The 18,683-nt window shown below is 37.8% G+C and overlaps 1 protein-coding gene across 1 annotated transcript in view; it reads right to left on the bottom strand.

Moving 5' to 3' along the window:
* Nucleotides 1-18,683, bottom strand: part of RNF217 (ring finger protein 217) — a 67,380-nt gene that overhangs the window by 9,984 nt on the left and 38,713 nt on the right. The window contains exons 3-5 of the mRNA XM_017829619.1: nucleotides 16,479-16,643; nucleotides 8,442-8,694; nucleotides 1,651-1,725 (exon numbers count right to left, since the gene is read on the bottom strand). Of these exons, the coding sequence (XP_017685108.1) occupies nucleotides 1,651-1,725; nucleotides 8,442-8,694; nucleotides 16,479-16,643 (493 nt within the window). The remainder of the gene's footprint in view (nucleotides 1-1,650; nucleotides 1,726-8,441; nucleotides 8,695-16,478; nucleotides 16,644-18,683) is intronic.

The following is an 18,683-nucleotide window of genomic DNA, read 5'->3' as shown; positions in this document are numbered from 1 at the left end:
TGCTATTTATTCTTAAAAGTCTTTTGAGAGAAAGCAAGCTGTAAAAAGTAATATAAATAAATCACATTAAATCAAGTGAAAAATAGTTTGTCATAGGAGGTACTTTCTCAAATCCAAATGAGATCTCCCCCTTTCTCTTGGCACCAGCTGACTGAAACGGCCAAAGATTTCCGTTTCAGACACCACTAGAGTAACAACATAGAACAAAACACTCCCACAATCACCAAGGTTCTTGCTTTGCTCAATAGCCTTGTAAATGGTGCATAATGGTTTTCAGCTATGATACTGAGATTACTTTAACAGTAGTGTTGGCAAAAAATACTCCTGTAATTATCTCAAACCCCAAAACTTTCCCATAAATAATCCACGTTTTTGGAACTGCTCATACTGCTGCTCTTGATTGTATCTTATCCGGCCATACCTAGGATGAGACTTTAATGGCATGCCTGTAATTGCAATTAGTGTTATTATATTACTGCAAAACCCTATTAATTTTTAGTATAAGCAAAACAGTGGATTATAGATCGTACACTATATCAGATTGCAGAGCAAAATAAGTTTTACTGGCATTAAGAAGTTTTTATTGTCTATATTTTTGGAATAAAAATGTTATTGAATAGAATAAACATTTAAGATAGACACCCCCCATATATATATATCCAGTGAAGGCAGTCTAAATATAGAAAATAATAGCAATATTCCTTATTTGGCCAGACGTAGTCTAGAAAACCTGTAATAGTATTTTGGTTATAGGTTGACTGGTTATTTACAATCTTATTAATGTAGCTCTCCTGGTATATTTTGGCTTTATTATATTAAAATAAAGATGCCACATCCCAACATGCCTCAGGGCATGCACTGCAAATTTTCAATGGAGTAAGTAGTTTGGTGTAGAGCTGTGAAGCAACATGATACCCAAATGACATATTACTGCCAACATAAAGAGTAGATATGCACTTGCATGAGCAAAATTATACCTTGATTGTCATGGCTAATTTCCTTTCTGCAGGAGAACTCAGCGAAGCCAAAGGCAAAGAGCAGATTTGCTAAAATAACTACCTCCACATTAATATAACCACATTAACAGAGCTTTGATACCATATCAAATGAGTTCACAGTACCAGTTTTTGTGATGGAATCCAATTTGGCAGCCCAGGCACTGAATCATATTTTGAGATTGACTCATCCCAATTTGCTGCTTTGTTGCTGCTGCATCTTCAAGCTGGTGAGCTCTTGGGACTATGCCTAGTGCCCCAAAAATCTTGTCATGCACATGGCCAAGACCATAAAACTGTGATTCAATGGGGTGATTAAAGGGCAGGTCCAAGTCAGCCAGCCCCTAGGATTATGTTTAAATTACTCAGGACTTTGTAGTAGTTTAACTACACTAGTTAAAGACTTTGGGTCAGAAAACCAAATATAGGAGCAAAAATAAAGCTAATAAGCATAAAATGCAAGTAAGGAAAAAAAAAAAACAAACAAAACCTAGAGACAAGCTTTTTAGAAAAAAAAAGTCGTGCTTGATACCAAAACAGTATCTGTGAAATGTGTACTTTGTGTCCATCTCTTTGAGATGAAAATATAGAGAGGTCATACAGCAAAAGTTACTGCATAATCAGGATTAGCTTCATTCACATATGTAACTCTTACCTATTACAACAGCTACGGTTCCCAGTGCCAGTCCCAGAACCAGTATTAGGGGTGTAATGAGTAGTTTTCCAGCTGAAATGTAAAATTCATTAAGCAATTCAAAGAAGGTATTTTTATTTTTCCCTTTCCAACCATGCATAAACATTTCAATATCAGACTTCCAAAAGCCGGTTCATTTTTTAAATACTTTACCTTTACAAATAGGATTCCTATTTGCAATTTCATCCTACAAATCCAGGTAGGATCTATTGCCACTCAACCAGCTCCCTGCACACATTTCTTTCTGTACTCTTCACCCACCACAACTCTTCGAGCACAGCTCATTTTGTCCATTAACAGCTTGCATTTACTTCTGTTTCCATTCTGAAGTCCCTTAAGCATTGACAGGAATGTGATAGCTATAAAGCTACTATCATTTGGCTCCTCCGGAATCCAACTGCACACCAACCACCCTGGAAAGATGCCAAGCAAACTAGCATCTTGGAAAGTTTAGGTTAGCTCAAGGTGATGAGAGCACCCCCTCTAAATATGCTTCTTCTTGCTTTAAAAGGCTACAGTGAAGTGCTTGTGTACAGCTGTGATTTAGGTCTAAATCAAACTACAGCCAAGTCTATTTTGGATCAACATTTGTAAGGATATATGTTGTGGCACTTACATAAATAAGGCAGCAATGTTGTGCAGCATACTGGCTAGAGCATATGACCAAGAACAAATAAAGCATGCTCATATTATTTACTTCTAATGAGTTCATGATCATGGAGTGAAAGCAGAGGTCCTTCTGAAACAGTGAATCTGAAACTGAACTTGAAACCAAGTTATCTTTCTTGAGTTGCACACTTCAAGTGGAAGAATCTCCCTGTCTCAGTTGGCTGAGCAGCTGGATCTAAGATATCATTTGTCTGAGCTGTTTGAAAACACAGAAGGGAAGGCATTTTTATTGATACACCAGCAGTCTGATCAGAGACTTGAAATTTGGCAAGTCTTTAAGTTAGGCATGTGTTTGAAAGATCACCTCTAGAATGGGAGAAAAAGTGAGTTTGTGACTTCTCTCTTCCCTGCCATTCCATCTCTCAAGTCACTCGTATCAGATTTCGGTAAATGGATTACTTCATTCAATAATGATGTAAACCTCTCCATAACCTGAGACACTAATTTGAGCAGTCTGAAGGAAAAATTAGATATTTTGGAAATATTTACAGCAGTTAAATGAACTGGTCCTTTTCATGCTGTTTTGATAGCTTTTAAATTTCATAGTAGTGTTGTGGGTGGGAAACATTAATTCCTAGAATTAAACATTAATTAAATAAACATTAATAATAATATTTAATTAATAACATTAATTAAAAATTGGCAAATATTATTTGTATTACTCTAATTGCTAGGCATCCTAATGGTAGACCTTCTTGGGACTCTACTGCGCTGCGTTCTACACACATAGAAGTTGTTACCTAAGTTATTCAAGTGCAGACAGAAGGATGAATGTAATGTGATGGAATCATGACACACCAAGAAATGACGCTGAGACTAAGGATGTTTATTGCAGGCACTGAACTGCCCAAAGACCCACTGCCCTATGTCTGTTAGCTCCAAGACTGCTAGTGGAGAGAGCAAATGTAAAACCTGTCTCGGAGCTGAATGAAATCTTGGGTCATTAGCCCATGTGATGAACTCAGCGGCAGGTTATGACCCAGTTTGGAATTGTCCAAAGCTAGTTTTTAGGGATAACTTAAGAAGAAATGGTTGTAAACAGAACAAGCCTCAAAAGGGAACCTTTTTTTCACAATCACACTCAAATTAATGGTAAATAATTTCTCTACTGGGTCACTCTGCATGAAGACTTAGATATTTGTGGTAATGTAATAACTGTATTTACAGGTGTCTCAGAGGGGTTGCCTTACTTGTGATACAGAGGATCATGTTTTTCTGCAAAATGATGAAGTGTTTCAGGAAACATGAGGGAATATTTTTCCCTTCCATAACTTTGGGTTTGGTTGAGGGGTTTAGGGTAATATATACAAGCATCCATAAATACCTCAAGAATTCTTTGCCATGTAAAATATTAATAAATTAGTTTTAGAAAACAAATTTAATCATTAGCATATGGGAAATAATATGTTTTATCTTTTAAGTCTACATATCATTATTGTTTAAGCAGCAGAGACACTAGAAAAGTCTACTTACAAATCAAAGTAGCCATATCTATGTAGATTTAAGCTCTAATAAAACTTAGCATTTGTTTTTAAAAGAGTCCTATCAAGTGTATAGAGATGACTTCTTACAAATCAGACTGACTTAAATGACGAAGTTGCTAATGAAGGTTAGATTACAGAAATGCATGCTTCCTTCTGCAGGGCTCAAAGCTGTGCATAAATAAAGTGAACCTTGTGCTCTGCTTGGGACAGGAGTCAGTCAGATCTGAAAACATGCTGCTTTTCCTATTTGAAATGCTGCTTACCATGCAAAAAAATTAATTTGCTTTAATAGCTTCATTGCATGTTGTGTCCTGTAACAGATCCACGAAGTACCTAGCAGTTAAATTTGAATATAATTCATCCAGTTGAATTCAAGTGGTACTCCAGTGACATCTTAAGTACATTTAAGACAGCTGAACATGTTTTTCCTTTCTGTACAATTCATCACTGACTCCAGTTAAAATGAAACATTCTGCCTTCAATACTTTAGCCAAATAATTACTATGAGAATGAAATCTCTAAGTCTGCTGGGACTGAATGATAAAACCAATTTCACTTTACTGTACTGGTCAAAGGACAAAGTTTCTCTAAAAAACATGTTGGCTAAAGAAGGGGAAGAAATGTCATCAAATTTAGAGATCACTTCTGCTCTCAGGTTTTCTACTCCCTGTGATTACTATCACATTTACATAACAACTAGTTTGTGAAGAAAAGTATGTTTAAATTTATGCTGCCATAAATGCTTTTCCCTTATTTTTATTGCAGAACAGTTTGTGATTGTATGCACAAACCCTTGCTTCTCAACAGAAACCATGCCAGCATGCCAGCCTGCCATGAGGCATTCTTTTCTTTCTACACAACCTACCCAGCTAGATTTTAGAAACAAGCCAAAAAAACCTTTATCGTACACAGCTACAAAATCACATTAAGTATTTCTTCTCCATAGTAATAAAGAAGTCATAGAAAACACATATCTAGCAACACCTCACCAGTCTCCCACTGACAGCCAAGATAAGATTCCCTTAATTCCCACTACTTAGCTAGCTAGTAGAGGCATTTTACTACAAGAAATCGAACCTTTATTTCTTACTACACGTTACTAGAATTTGAGACTTTGCTTTAATGGACTGTCTCTCTGCTACCATCTCTTCTTTCTTCTGCTGACGTTCAGAACAGAACCAAAACCCAGGTTTGTACTCTAGCATCTCCTGATGATAATGCTCCTTTCTTGCCTAACAATGTATTTATGTATTTACATTTACAGTTCTAGCAACCAGGACATCCCTGAGCCTAGACATGATCCCTAATTGGAATTCAACATTTTGGAGTTTTCAGCTTGATCATAAGTCATTAAGACTAGTAAGCTTCGGTTCAGCACAAAACATAAAACACAAACAAACAAAAAACAGTATCAAGTATCATGACAAAGTAGAATCTGATGGAGGGTCCATAAAAGAGAGATGAGCAGGTAAGCAAGCTATTATTATTTACTCAATTTCACGATAATAGAAGTAACCAATGAAATCATTAGGAATCAATAAAAACCAACAGGACTTTTGCCACACAACACACAGTAAAATCCTAGAACCTCTACCAGAAATGTTTTAGAAGCCAAAACTTAAGAACTGTATAAACTACTGAAGGATAAATCTACTGATAGTTATTAATCAAAGGTTCAGATACAAACCTTAACTAAGTGTCTTGTTTAAAACAATGATTACTGGAAACAAACAGGGAGCGAGATCTTATTTCTAACTGACCACTGCTGGGGACAGACTTACCAGGCAGACCTTTACACAAGCCCAATTAACAGGTACAGATCAATTCAGTTGAAGTTTTACAAAGATAGATGATCCTAGCAGATTTGCAGCATTGAAAATGGCAGAATCTACAAACTGAACTGACACTGTATCACAGTTCGGGATTATACCTTCTGCGAAGAAAAATGTCAGTAGGTACAATCTTACAGTAATATAATGTTGTCTTAAAAAAAAACACATGTGAAAACTCACATGTGCACTTTTGTGGAAAAAAATACAAAAATCTAGACTAGCTTATATATGCAAATCATAGCCAAAATCTAATCCAATGGAGGAAGAGCTGTGACCTCAATTCCAGATTTCAAATCTGATGCAAATTTTTAAAGCTGGTAATTTTTTGTTTTCATGTGTGAGTTCTGTTAGGGCTCTGGAGTGTTTTGGTAGTTATTCATAAAGTGTAATAGAACCAATATTAAAATTTAGAGTTCTAGAGATGACAGGGATTTAAGTCATGAGCATCAATGCAGAATTTTTTTAATTATTGTCAACTTGGGTGTTAACAAGCTATTGTAAAAAAGAGGGTCATTAACTACATGTGCTGGCAGGTCCAGCTAGCTCTGTCTCTATTCAAATGATGACCATTTCTTTTGAGAAATTGCACCATATGACAGCCATAGTCCTAGAGAGACATTTTTAACAGAATGTCTCTATGAGAAATGTCATCTGAGGCTTTGAGCTTTGCTAATCTTTCTTATTTACTAATTAATGCAAACCACAAGTATGCTTGCAAACAGGAAATTAAAATAAAAATATTTTATACCTTCTCTAAGTGTGATCTCTTAAATATGAACATACACACCTTCACCACTGAACTTTAATTCATATATTCTCTTCCACATTTCTCTATTGCCCTCAAGTTGATGTTGACAAATAAAATAATTTTGTTTCTTACTAGTAACAGCTGTTTTATTTTAAAAGGAAAAGGCCGTGTATTGTTGTTTCCTAAAACAACAAGCAAGGTAAATACAAACTAATTTTAATAGTAGTTATGCACATGCAGTACATGCATCTGTATTTGGGACTTCTTATGTGACATTAAAACATTCCAACTACATATTTAGATACCTTAAATGTAAACCAATGCAAATATTATCAGAATGATAATGTTATTTTTTGGAGATCTATGTTGTGATAAAACTCACTTGTTTTATCTTTGCATCTCCATTGCACAGAGAAGGTTTAATCTTGGGCCTACAAGCAAGATGGAGAGGGATTTTTTACAAGTGCATGTAGCAATAGCACAAGGGGTAATGGCTTCAGACTGAAGGTGGGCAACTTAGATTGCATATAAGTTTTTTTATAATGAGGGTGGTGAACCACTGGCTCAGGTTGTCCAGAGATGTAGTGGATGACCCATCCCTGTAAACATTCAAAGCCAGGTTGGACAGGGCTCTGAGCAACCTGATCTAGTTGCAGATGTCCCTGCGCATTGCAAGTGGGCTGGACTAGATGGCCTTTAAAAGTCCGTTCCAAACCAAACTATTCTATAATTCTAATAAGGCTCCCCATGATTCTGTACGTGAGCAGCATTGACTTGGTTATGTCTCTGAGAACTGTCCGTTGCTACAGCAGATACTAATTACACCAAATGTAACAAGATCCATTTTAAAACAGCTTACATTTTTTGCCATTGTGGCTATTAATAAATGCTCTTCTGAAATCTTACTAAGTGCTTTGAAACAGTTCTTGAGTTTTAAGTCTAAATTTATTCATGAAATGTTTCTACCCATGTGCCTTAGTGCCAGAATTGTTTTTAATCTAGACTAGATCTTCTCATCCACTGGTATTAATATCTACAAAATGTGTCAAGAGCAGGCACCTCCAATCATTTTTCAGTTTTCATCCACTTTCTTGTTATTCGTGTATCTTTAATTCACCTCTCTGATAAAATTTGTTATAAAGCCTTGCAAGTTCCTGAGGTCAAATTAATGGGTTTGAATGACTTATTGTTGCTTGTTAAACAAGCATTCCAGGTTTGTGAATCTTCCACAACTTTGCAGATCAGCAAGATCGGCATTTTTATTACCAGGCCTATGTTTGTGTGCCAACTCTTGTGTTACTCTAAAAATCACCCAGTTTTCTTACTGGAATATGTTGGGCTCAGGAGTAATGTTTTCACCTCAGGTCTGCTGACTTCTATTTCCACATGTACGACTCTCACCTTTACCTCTGCAATCAACAACACCAATTGATAAGCTCAAAGCATTTCCTAATCCTAGGTGAATTCCAAGTCATTTCCAATTTCTATGACTTAATTCAAAGTACAAGAAGTTCTATTTTCCTTATCAGGTCCCCAGTTTTTGACATTAATACAACCATTTTGTATGGTTGTATTTTGGGATCATATTTCTGAGAGAAAGTAAATGTATATTATTTTCTTTTAAGCTGGATATTATCTGAACTGAAGCTAACAGTTAAAAAATAACCCAGATCAGGTTCAAATCCTAACAGCGCTTTATTCAAACAGATCCTTAACGGAGAGGTTAAAAAAAGATTCCTGCTCTTATCCATTTCTCCTATATGCTTTTAGAATACTAAACACAGCCAGCCACATGCACATTGACAGCATTTTTCCAGTTTGCTTATGTATTACTAAAAAAGGTTAGGAAACAGAAGCTATTAGAAGAGGACAAAATACTTACTCATACAAGTCTATCTGAAAAAGGAGTACAGATGTGATATATTTAAATATATTTGATAACCCCCCTTTACGTAACTGAAAAGCAAGTTGCCCATCCAATACTTTAAACCATGTTTTAATTTAAATATCGCCTTATCCCCCCAATCGCTTCATTGTGCAGCTCTCCACAAGGAACCTTTATCCACTCACCACAAACAGAGCCTCGCACTAATCTCCTTAAATGTGGTCTCTCGGGGAGGTAGCGGTATTTGCATCCAAAGATACTGAGGTTTGACGTGTGATCTCCGAAGAAGCGGAGCTGGCGGTATCTCTCCCCACAACGGTAACAGAAATTAGTGTTACACTGTGAACAGGTCATGTGGTCACACCCTTCGGTTCTCTGGATGTGGATCTGTATGAGAAGAAGGAAAAAAAAGTTATTTTCCCCCCTCCTTAAGCACAGGAAAGCAGGCACTACCCAGTACAATCCATTTGCCAGATGAAAAGACACTGCAAGCAACACCTTGCTTAAGCCTGCATTTGCATTAATTAATACTGCAGCTGGCTTAAGACAATAAGGGTTTTCAAAGGCAAGCTTCAGAGCATTAAATATGAGTTATAAGTTGTTTCCAGATTTCCGTTTTCTGTATAATTCTCCTTCCTTGCTTAAACACTCTTCATATCAGATGAGAATATGAGTGATCCTTGTCCTTACTGAAAATTTGTTTTTATTTCTGAAGAAGACACATTAGCACTGAACTTTATTAAAAATAAAAGCGGCACAGTAAATGTAGCTACGAACTCTGTTTGATCTCTCCACAGATGGGTTTTCCTCTCACACCACCTGTGGCCCCATCCCTTTCCCATCACAAATTCATTTGGCATTTTGTAATATACACCAGAAAGACACTGCTGTTACAGTGAATCGTTTCACAAGTATTTTTGTTGTTGTGGCATTGTTTGTTGTTGTGGGTTTTTTTTTCCCCAGAAAGATTCCACAAACTATATTAAAAATTACACCAAGCGTCATGATGCCCACAGTAGAGCATGAAGCAGGGCTGCCTAAGTTCTACATCCATCTTTCTGCTGATTGCCAGCAGAAGTAGTTCCATTCCTGTATCTCCATGAACTCTTCTGCAAACTGATAAAATTTACCTACTTTGCATAGATCTAATAAAGCTCTGGTTTTTGTTAACAGTTCCAAGAGTCTTTGGAGAGAGGGTAATCCTGGTCCTGAGTATTCCATGAAATCAAATACGATTACATGCTACTTTAAATTTTGTCAACAAAAACCACAGCTAATGGAGTGGTAAACACACGCTCTTCCTAGCCCACAGAATTGCTACACACATCCCACATACAACCCTTGTCCCACGTCCTGAGACCACATTCCACAGTGGTCCACAGAAAGGCAGATAAAATTACCTAACAATTGAGGCTGAAAGTGACTCTTGGAGGTCATCTATTTTAACCCCTAGCTCCAAGCTGGACTAACTTCAAAGTCAGATCAGATTGCTCCAAGTCTCATCCCATTAAATTTTAAAAATTTCCAAGTATGGGTATGTCATAGCCTCTTTCAGCAACCTGTCCCATGCTTCACCATTCTCCCTGGGAATATTTTTTCCTGTTACATCCAACTGGAATTTTATCTGTTGAAACTTGCAATGGATAAATGAATGCCTCCTAAAATTCCTACAGATATCTACATATATTTATTTTTCAGGGAGATACAGGCAAAGACAAGGCATCACCACTGTGACCCTGCAAGCATCAGAGACACTGATAGCTCAGGTACCTCAAGAGAGGTTCATGGTTCCTGAGGTATCCAACATTATTGAGAGGGTCATATGTGTTTGTTCTTTGGTGCTGATCAGGGGTCATCTGGGATCGCACCTGACTCACCCACACATCTACTGAAATTGGCACTTTATACATGTAGCAAAGTGATGTTTTCCATCAGCAATATTCACAATAAAAGATTCAGTGGTAGATGTAGTTAACAGCAGTTCCAGATACACCTGCCAACATCTCTTTGTCAACAGCAGTGATCTCAGAATTTGCACTTCTACACTTTCAAATGCTGCTTTCAAACATAAGAGAGAATTGGGCTATAAAAATACTTTCTAGTGAGAAAGGATTCTAGTGGACTTACATTTGCCCCAGAGAAGGGATGCAAATAGCATCCCTTATGACCAAGCAACCCTCTCCACCCTGAGAAAGCCTGCTGTATCACAGCTGCCCTGTTTTCCAGAAGCACCTGAAAAAACACCATTGCTGATGAGCTTTATAAGCCACTTGATTTTAAAACTTTCACATTTAAGCACTGAATAAACAAAGTAGAAACAGAAGTCTACTCAATATTGTACCAACTTAAGAATAACTTACCAAGTTATATGCTATTTTCTTCTAGAAGGGACATTATATTGTCAGTTTGACGTTTGTTTTTACTTTTCAGGTTACATGTGAAAAAATGTTGACCTTGCTCATGGAGCCACAGTTTAATGTAATTCCTAAGATTAACTTGAACTGAAATGAAGGAATTTTATTAGTTACTTAATGTATTTTAACAAATTAACTTTAAATTTTAATTCCAATTAGTTTTTCAGGGGACTGATATTCAGAAAGCAACTATATGGACTTCTGCAATTTTAGAGGTAACTTTCCTCATCTGCTGATTCCATCTTAAAAATGTACATGAGGGAACTAGATCTTATCCCACTAATGAGAATTAACTGGTTGTTTTATCTTCTTTTTGAATCAAAACCATTTAATTCTCCTTTCTCTTCTCTAATTTACCAACCCAATTAAGTTACAGACTTTCAGTTAGGATGGATGGTATGAGCCTGGAACCTATAAAAACCCTAGATGCAAACCAAAACTACTTCATGTTTCAAAAATAAATTAATTTTTTTGGTAATAAGAACTTCAAGAAGATGCTGGAAATAGCTTTATATGTTCTACCATTCATATCTTTCATAAATATTCACACCTCTTAGAAACTGCCTGCCAACTGCATACTCGTGCTTTCCTAGATGCAAACCAGTTCCAGTTAGCTAGGCACCACTGCTGAATCATTTGACAATCTACTTGTTTCTACTCTAAGTCCTCCAGTCATACTGTCCTCTTTAAACATAAAAGAAGTTGATACTTCTTTTATGGGATTTATTTTATTACAGACACATACTGCAATTACATATACTTTATGTTGCTTCCTCAAAAAGTAAACCATGAAAAAAATTTTAGTGAATACTTATCTGCACATATGTAACTATCTTCAAAAGCTGCAAATCTGGAACAACTGATTGTACTTGCCCATATTTTTTTTGTTGAAAGAACTTTCCTTTTTACAGTGAGGAGAGACTTTATCAAAAAAATGAAGTAAAAAAAACCCCCCCAAACCTCAGATGCAGGGCTTGGACTCTTGGTCACATGCACACAGACTGACAATGCCAGATGAACTCTGCTGCTTTCAAGCCTAAGACATGACATCTCACCAGATCAACTTCAGCTCTGGTTCACATGGACATGCCTCCCTGCCCTCCAGATAATCCACTGACAGAGATGGATTACAAATCTATAAATTGAGAAAGCGATAGCTGATGGATCAGATATCAAATGACTGTTCCTGCTCCACTGGCAATACCACGGTATGCAAAAGGCAGCCGGGAGAATGTATGGGGCCAGGAATGCAGCTTGCTATAGTTAGCTGCAGCTGTGTTCCCAGCAGCACCATGAGGGTAGAAGAGGCAAGGTGAGAGCATGATGACTGCAAGCACAGTTTCTGCCTCCAAACATTCAGTAAATGCACCAGGCTTCATCCTACACCCAATACCCATTCAAAACCAAAGACATACCCTCACCTTACAGGGGAAGGTTTAGTTATTCAGAAACCCAAAAATGGCTTCCAGAACAAGAGGGGTAAAAATTACACATCAAAGGCAAACACACCTAGGTCAGTCTTAAGGAAACAACTAAAGTAGCACAGTGGCTATTTCAGACCTTCACTTTACCTCCTCTGAATGTTAGAAGTCCTCTCATAGAAATCTTTTAGGGAAATCACTGCCAAAAGTTCTGAGGGTAAGAACGGCCATTTCTCCTCCACTCCTGAAGAGAATCTGCACAGCTTTATCCCTTTGTATACAAATAAGGACACTCCTCCCTCCAGAGGATGAGAATTAATTTGCAGAGCACCTTCAAAATCTATGCCCTGAGTTATAACACTTATAGTAATCAGAACGGATAAGCCACAGATAAGAAGTACACACTCCTTTATTTGCATTGACATCCTTGTTTACTTAAACTTCTGTTGCTGCTCAAAGCTTTCTAAACTTGAGCTGCTGTGTGGTCTTTCCTCAGACAGTGCTGTTTTTGAAATCTGTGGTAAGATAACACCAACACGAAGTACTTCCTTGGTTTGCTGTACTGTAAAGACACTTGCGGAAACAAAGGCATTTTCCTGCAAACACCTAGCTAGAAACTGTAAAAAATAAACCCCTAAAACAGTAGTAGGGAAAGACAAGTAATGTTATAGATTTAGTCAAATGGCATCTAAAAACATGTAGCAAGTTTGCATGCATTAGCCAGCTCTCTCTAGAACAGGACCAGCACTTTTTGGACAAGTCTTGTTGAGAAAAATTGTCTATGCTGACTTCCTTAAAATAGCTTATAGTAAATTTGGAAAAGGCTCTATTAAAAACAAAAAAAATATATAAAAACTAATTTAAGATACAGTTAAAAAAAAGTAGTGTATTTCCATACTAATATACAATCAAAACATGGATCTACAATTACATAGTTGGACAGTGTGTAACATTATTATCTTATGTAAACACACTTTAGAGAGACTAGGTAAATATAAGTTATTCCTACTAGATTCACTGAAGCTGTATCCAGCTACAGCAAAAAGCAATCAAGTTTAAGCTTATTCAACAGTCCCCACTATATTCAGATTACAAAGGATTATGTTCTTTCAAAGCACTTACCAAAACCACTGAAAAACTTGTGAATACGTGCCTGAGGATCTGCCAATACATACACGCCCCCATAAATGCGTTTCCTTTTTCTCACCTGCATGCCCAGACAAGATAATAATAGTGCATTTGACTTCTCTGTGGTACAGGTACTTAAAGAGAGAGACTGTGTGTGTGTGTGCATCTATGTGGTGTGTATAAATAATTATCTCCAGAAGGTATCTGTAAAATATGGTCACAGTTTACACTGTAATCAGTAACTTTGGAAGTTACCAGTAATTTTACAAATTACCTAAGCAAAGAAATTCTACTTCTATTAAAATTTCTATCTCTAATTTTTCTTAGTTTCAGTTTTAGCGTAAAGACTGAATACTAATATCTTCAGACAAAATTTCATCTTGACTTTTTCTCAATCTGTAAACTTTGGCTGCTGCAAATTTTTAACCAACACATGAAAGAGGTTAAAAATAAAATATGCTGTCACCTGAAACATTGACTATGTGGACCTAGAGCAAGAATAAATTAAATGGTGTGTTATCAACTCTATTTTCTCTGTCTTTCTCCTTATTTTATTTGGAAATATGATTATAATTTGATTCAATGTTATTTTATATAGAGGTTTTAGGGGGATGGCTGGAGAAAGAAAGGCAGAGAAGTGTTAGGTCTAATCCCCTTGACTCCAAACTGTTAACTGTTGGAATGCTTATCCCCACGTGCCCAGATATCTACCAAAGACTTGATGAAGAGTGCTGCTGAAGATGTATTTTTTTAATTACTCAATAACCGCTGAAAAAAAAGAAAGAAAAGAACAACAGTACCACTAACCATTGGCTAACTGGTCCTTTGATTACTTGCTAGTTATAGATTTGACTTAAAAATAAACTGTGTTGATAGAAACATTTTGGAGATTGCAGACAGGAAGAATATTTTTCATCTCTGAAGAAAAAAGTATCAAGAGTAAGGGTAGCAACACAGTTTATAACAAAGTTGAATTCCCTCTTCAATATTCACTTACAATACACATCAACAGAAAGGACTTGACAGAGTTCCTTTTTTCTGTGCTAGTTTCGTAACTTTCCATACTGCCTCCCACCATGTAGGACATTTTATTTTCCTTTGATTATGGAAAGAAACCTAAAGTATTTTTTAAATTAGCAGCCTAACTCATGCAATTTTATGCTTCACAATTAGTGACAAGCCACAAAAGTTTCAAGTGTCTAGCCTTTTTTTTTTTTTGAAGATGGTGAAAAGAGTTGTACATTTAAATATGGCATTTTAAATTTATTACTTATTCAGGCTGAATATGTTACAGTTAGCAGTTTTAGTTCCTTTCTCTTTCCAGCTAGCAGCCTTCTTCCCCTTGTTTTTCCACATTCATACTTTTTTGCTTGGTCCACTTTCTTCTTTTTTTGGACAACTTATTACATTATTTGCATTGTCACAAAATCTGAATCTGGACACAAGTCAAAGAATTAAAACCAAAACACAGGTCCCACTCCAAAAGGAACAAAGGATTTTATTTTATGACTTCCCAGAAACTGAACATTTTTAGAACTGGCTCAAACCTATCAACTCTTAACAAAGAGCAAGCTGTAAAAACTCTGTTAAAATGTCACATGTGCATGAGGGAGGGTAAACAACTAGCTGCTGATTTTAGAGCTTTCCAATTTTGCTCAGTGTTTCAAAATCTTTCAAGCTATGGCATCACAGGCATTTCTTTCCCAAAGACCAAAATGAGACACTTACTAAGCTGATGAACATTTTCTTATTTGCACAGTGTAAGGCTCAAAGTGTGACACTACTTGGTATACTTACAAGTAAATCTCCCTTTCAATATTTATTTTCTACCAAACATTCCAGTTTCCTTACTTTGTCCTTCCTGTCTATGCAGATTTAGAGCAATAGAAAATTTCAGACTAGGTACTCTCTTTCAAAAAAAGAAAAAAAAAAAGGACAGTCTCCCACCACCATGACGCTCTTAAGGTTTTGACTTACTACTCCCTCGGTAGCTGGAGATAGGTGTTATGAAAAAAAATAGTGAACCGAGGTAACAGCTCCTTCATTAAGGGCAACCAGGTCAGGGGTATGCAGGGCTGTTGAATCTCATTTGAGTAGTAGGAAGTATTTCCTATCCTGGAATAGATTAATGATATTTTTAGGGTGTACGACTACTGCACTTCAGTGTTGAAAATTAAACTAATTAATAAGAAACACTTCACAGAATCATCTAGGTTGTAAAAGACCTCAGAGATCATCAAGTCTAACCTTTGACCATCACCTTGTCAACTAAACCATGGCATGAAATGCCATGTCCAGTTATTGCTTGAACACCTCCAGGAATGGTGACTCCACCACCTCCCTGGCCAGCTTATTGCAATGTTTGACAACTCTTTCAGTGAAGAAATTCCTCCTGATGTCCAGCCTGAACCTCCCCTCAAGCAGTTTGAGGCTATGTCCTCTTGTCCTTTTGCTGGTTGCACTAGAGAAGTCACCAACATCCACTTTGCTACAACCTTCTTTCAGGTAGTTGTAGAAAGTGATAAGGTCTCCCCTGAGCCTTCTCCAGGCTAAACAACCCCAGCTCCCTCAGCCACTCCTCACAGGATTTACCTGCCGGACCCTTCACCACTTCACTGCCTTTCTCTGCAGTCACTCCAGCATCTCAATGTCTTTCTTGAAGTGAAGGGCCCAGAATCAGATACAGTACTCGAGGTGCGGCCTGTGAAGTCGCACCTTGAGATGTGACTTGTGCAGAACTGACATTTAATCCTAAAAAACTCAGAATTTTGCCAAACCTTAAACTCTCCCCTAACTCTTGACAGAGTACTTCCTGCCTTGTGAAACTGAATTCACTCAAACCCTCCAGAAAACATGACAAAGGGCATCATATTTCTCTACAGCTTCCCATTTCTTTAAAGCTTTATTTTAGGAATGATTTATTCCGTAGCACATTCATTACCACAAACCATTCTATGATTCTGTGATTCTAAGCATATATCAATGCCCCCTCTTACTATTTCCATAACGTTGCTTTTACAGGCAGATATTCTGCAGAATCAGTGCATAAACCAGCAAGTAAAACATCTGACCTGTTTTTCTTAAGGGGTCATTGAAAAGACCCTGCACAGCAAGTGTGAATTTCATTTTCAATGCTGAGCGGAAGCTAAAAATATTTATTTTTAATATTTAATAAACAATACCTGCAAGCCAAGGGAGAGCAGCTCACCTTGCATTTTGGACACTTCTGGGCATTCCTCTGCCCATGTTCAATTTCGTTGGCCCAGTGACGTAACAGCTTGTCTCCCTTCTTGTATTCTTTGCAGTTAACGCCTTCATGCCAGGGAGAGTGGCACTTGAAACACCAAACAAATTGGCAAGATGGACACTGGATCTGTACAAATGAGAAAACACCACACGTTTACAAGCTGGACGCTGATCCAATTAGAAAGCCTGTTTTAAAACCACTGCTCTTCAATTAAGAGAGTAGCTGCTCAGCAAAGGTCCAGCATCTTTTGAAGGGTCTGTTTTAAAAACACAAGAAGTTGTGGAAGCTAGCTTGTTCTATTTTTTTTTAAAAAGAGAGAAAATACAGAAGCAATTGCTAAAGTCAGGAAAGGCCTCAATCAAACAAAACACAAGTAGCTTGGTTCAACCATAGAAACTGCTCCCCAAATACATTGTGTGGCTCAACTGACAAGAGGAAAAATCCAGGAAGTTTATTCATTTGCTTCCTACATTTGTGAGATCACCTAAAAATTAGCAGACAGTTTTCATTGCAGTAGATCTATCGTCTTCTAGTAATAAACTTCACTGCCAAGGCTATTACCAGAGAGAACCTGGTCTTCTGAGGGGGCTCTACAGAACCCAGAATGGGTTATGAAGCTATATTAGAAATGGTCCTGGGAACAGGAGCCATGAACAAAGTTCTCATCCAAGAGCCAGAATGACCAACTGGAAGTCAGGCACCTCCTTTTGCTCTTGATTGTGTAAAGGCAAGCTGAGGCCGTGACAAACAGCCTGCTTGCTACAGACCACACCTAATGGCAAAAACCACAAGCTATACTCAAATTGAGAAGGGATCTATTCTTTCCACTCCCTTGGTTTTAAATCGTTGTGTCAAACAGGTACCATCGTCATCATGTCATTGCTTCTTCCAGAGCCTGCTCATTTTCTGTTTGAAAAGCTGTGGCAGTTGCTGTGTTTGCCAAGTAATAAATAGAGGCACATTCTTATCTGATGAAAGACAGGCCTCCTACCTGGATTGTGACTAAGGAAAGCAAGAACTAGAAGCCATATTAGACACAGGCACATCCAGGCTTTCGCAACATGTTCAATTCTGCTGTGTTTGGCTGAAAAACGTTTCAGCCTGAAAGATGGGAGATCACACCTCTCAAGCAACTGCTGAGCCCTATCCACCATCTCCAGTTGCAGTCTATGTCTGGCACTACCCTGGCTTTGTACCAGCTGATGGATGGGATTCAGGGATTCCACCAGCCAAACAAAGGTTACATCTGTGTCCACATTTGGTTCACCACCAAACCATGGACATGTCTGTGCTGGCCATGCATGGTGTGGGGGTGCTGTTCAGGAAACTGCATCCTAGAGTGTAGTCACATGTGAAATCCCCAAAATGCATTTCTGAAGTTGTCACTCCCAGCAGTTGCTGTGCCCTCTGTTCAGACATGCTAACTGGTGGTGCGCCTCCTTGACTACAGTTAAGAGTCCAAAGTAGGTGCTCTGATCTCCCTTATATGCTTTGCTGGAGGGTAGCCTAAATTATTTATATGTGCAATCACTACATCTATCACTACCGACATGATAATACAAAGCTGATCTGATCTCTGATGCATGACCTAGAAATGAAGCTGTGTTACCTTTAACGCTATTCCCCAAGTTCTACACACAGAGAGAGCATTTAGTTTTTTGCCTTTAATGTTTCACATTGCAACCTAATTGACACAATTGCTCAACCTGAGCATTTCTATGACCCTAGCTAACCTATTTTTCAGTGGCTGTCTAACTTCACCAGTAAAGAGCAATATTGTTTTTTCCACTGCAGCAGTGTCTAACAGTCATAGCTTGGTTTGTATTGTGCGATGTTGTCCTAGTTACAGTGGCCAGGACCAGGTTATTACTATGTGGGTATAACCAAAACTGTGTATTCTACACCCTCTATGTCATTTCTGATGGACAGTTGATAATGGATTATTTGCAGCAGCTGCCCAGGGCACATCTAAGGACTCAGCTGTCATAACTCCCCCCATCCCAGGGAGGCATTAGCACCTTCACACCCAGCCTGAGGGGTCATCTTTGCTAATGGACCATACTGGACTGGCATAATAGTCAGCTGCAACACCTAGACCATCAAAGACTCCAAAAATATCACAGGACTCACTTAAATCACCCATTGTGAAACTCCCTGCCCTGGGGG

This window comes from Lepidothrix coronata, unplaced genomic scaffold, assembly GCF_001604755.1.
Source record: "Lepidothrix coronata isolate B3197 unplaced genomic scaffold, Lepidothrix_coronata-1.0 Scaffold5, whole genome shotgun sequence".
In the NCBI taxonomy this organism is placed as follows: domain Eukaryota; kingdom Metazoa; phylum Chordata; class Aves; order Passeriformes; family Pipridae; genus Lepidothrix; species Lepidothrix coronata.
The sequence above is the reverse complement of the archived record's forward strand: the minus strand, read 5'-3'. Positions and strand labels throughout refer to the sequence as shown.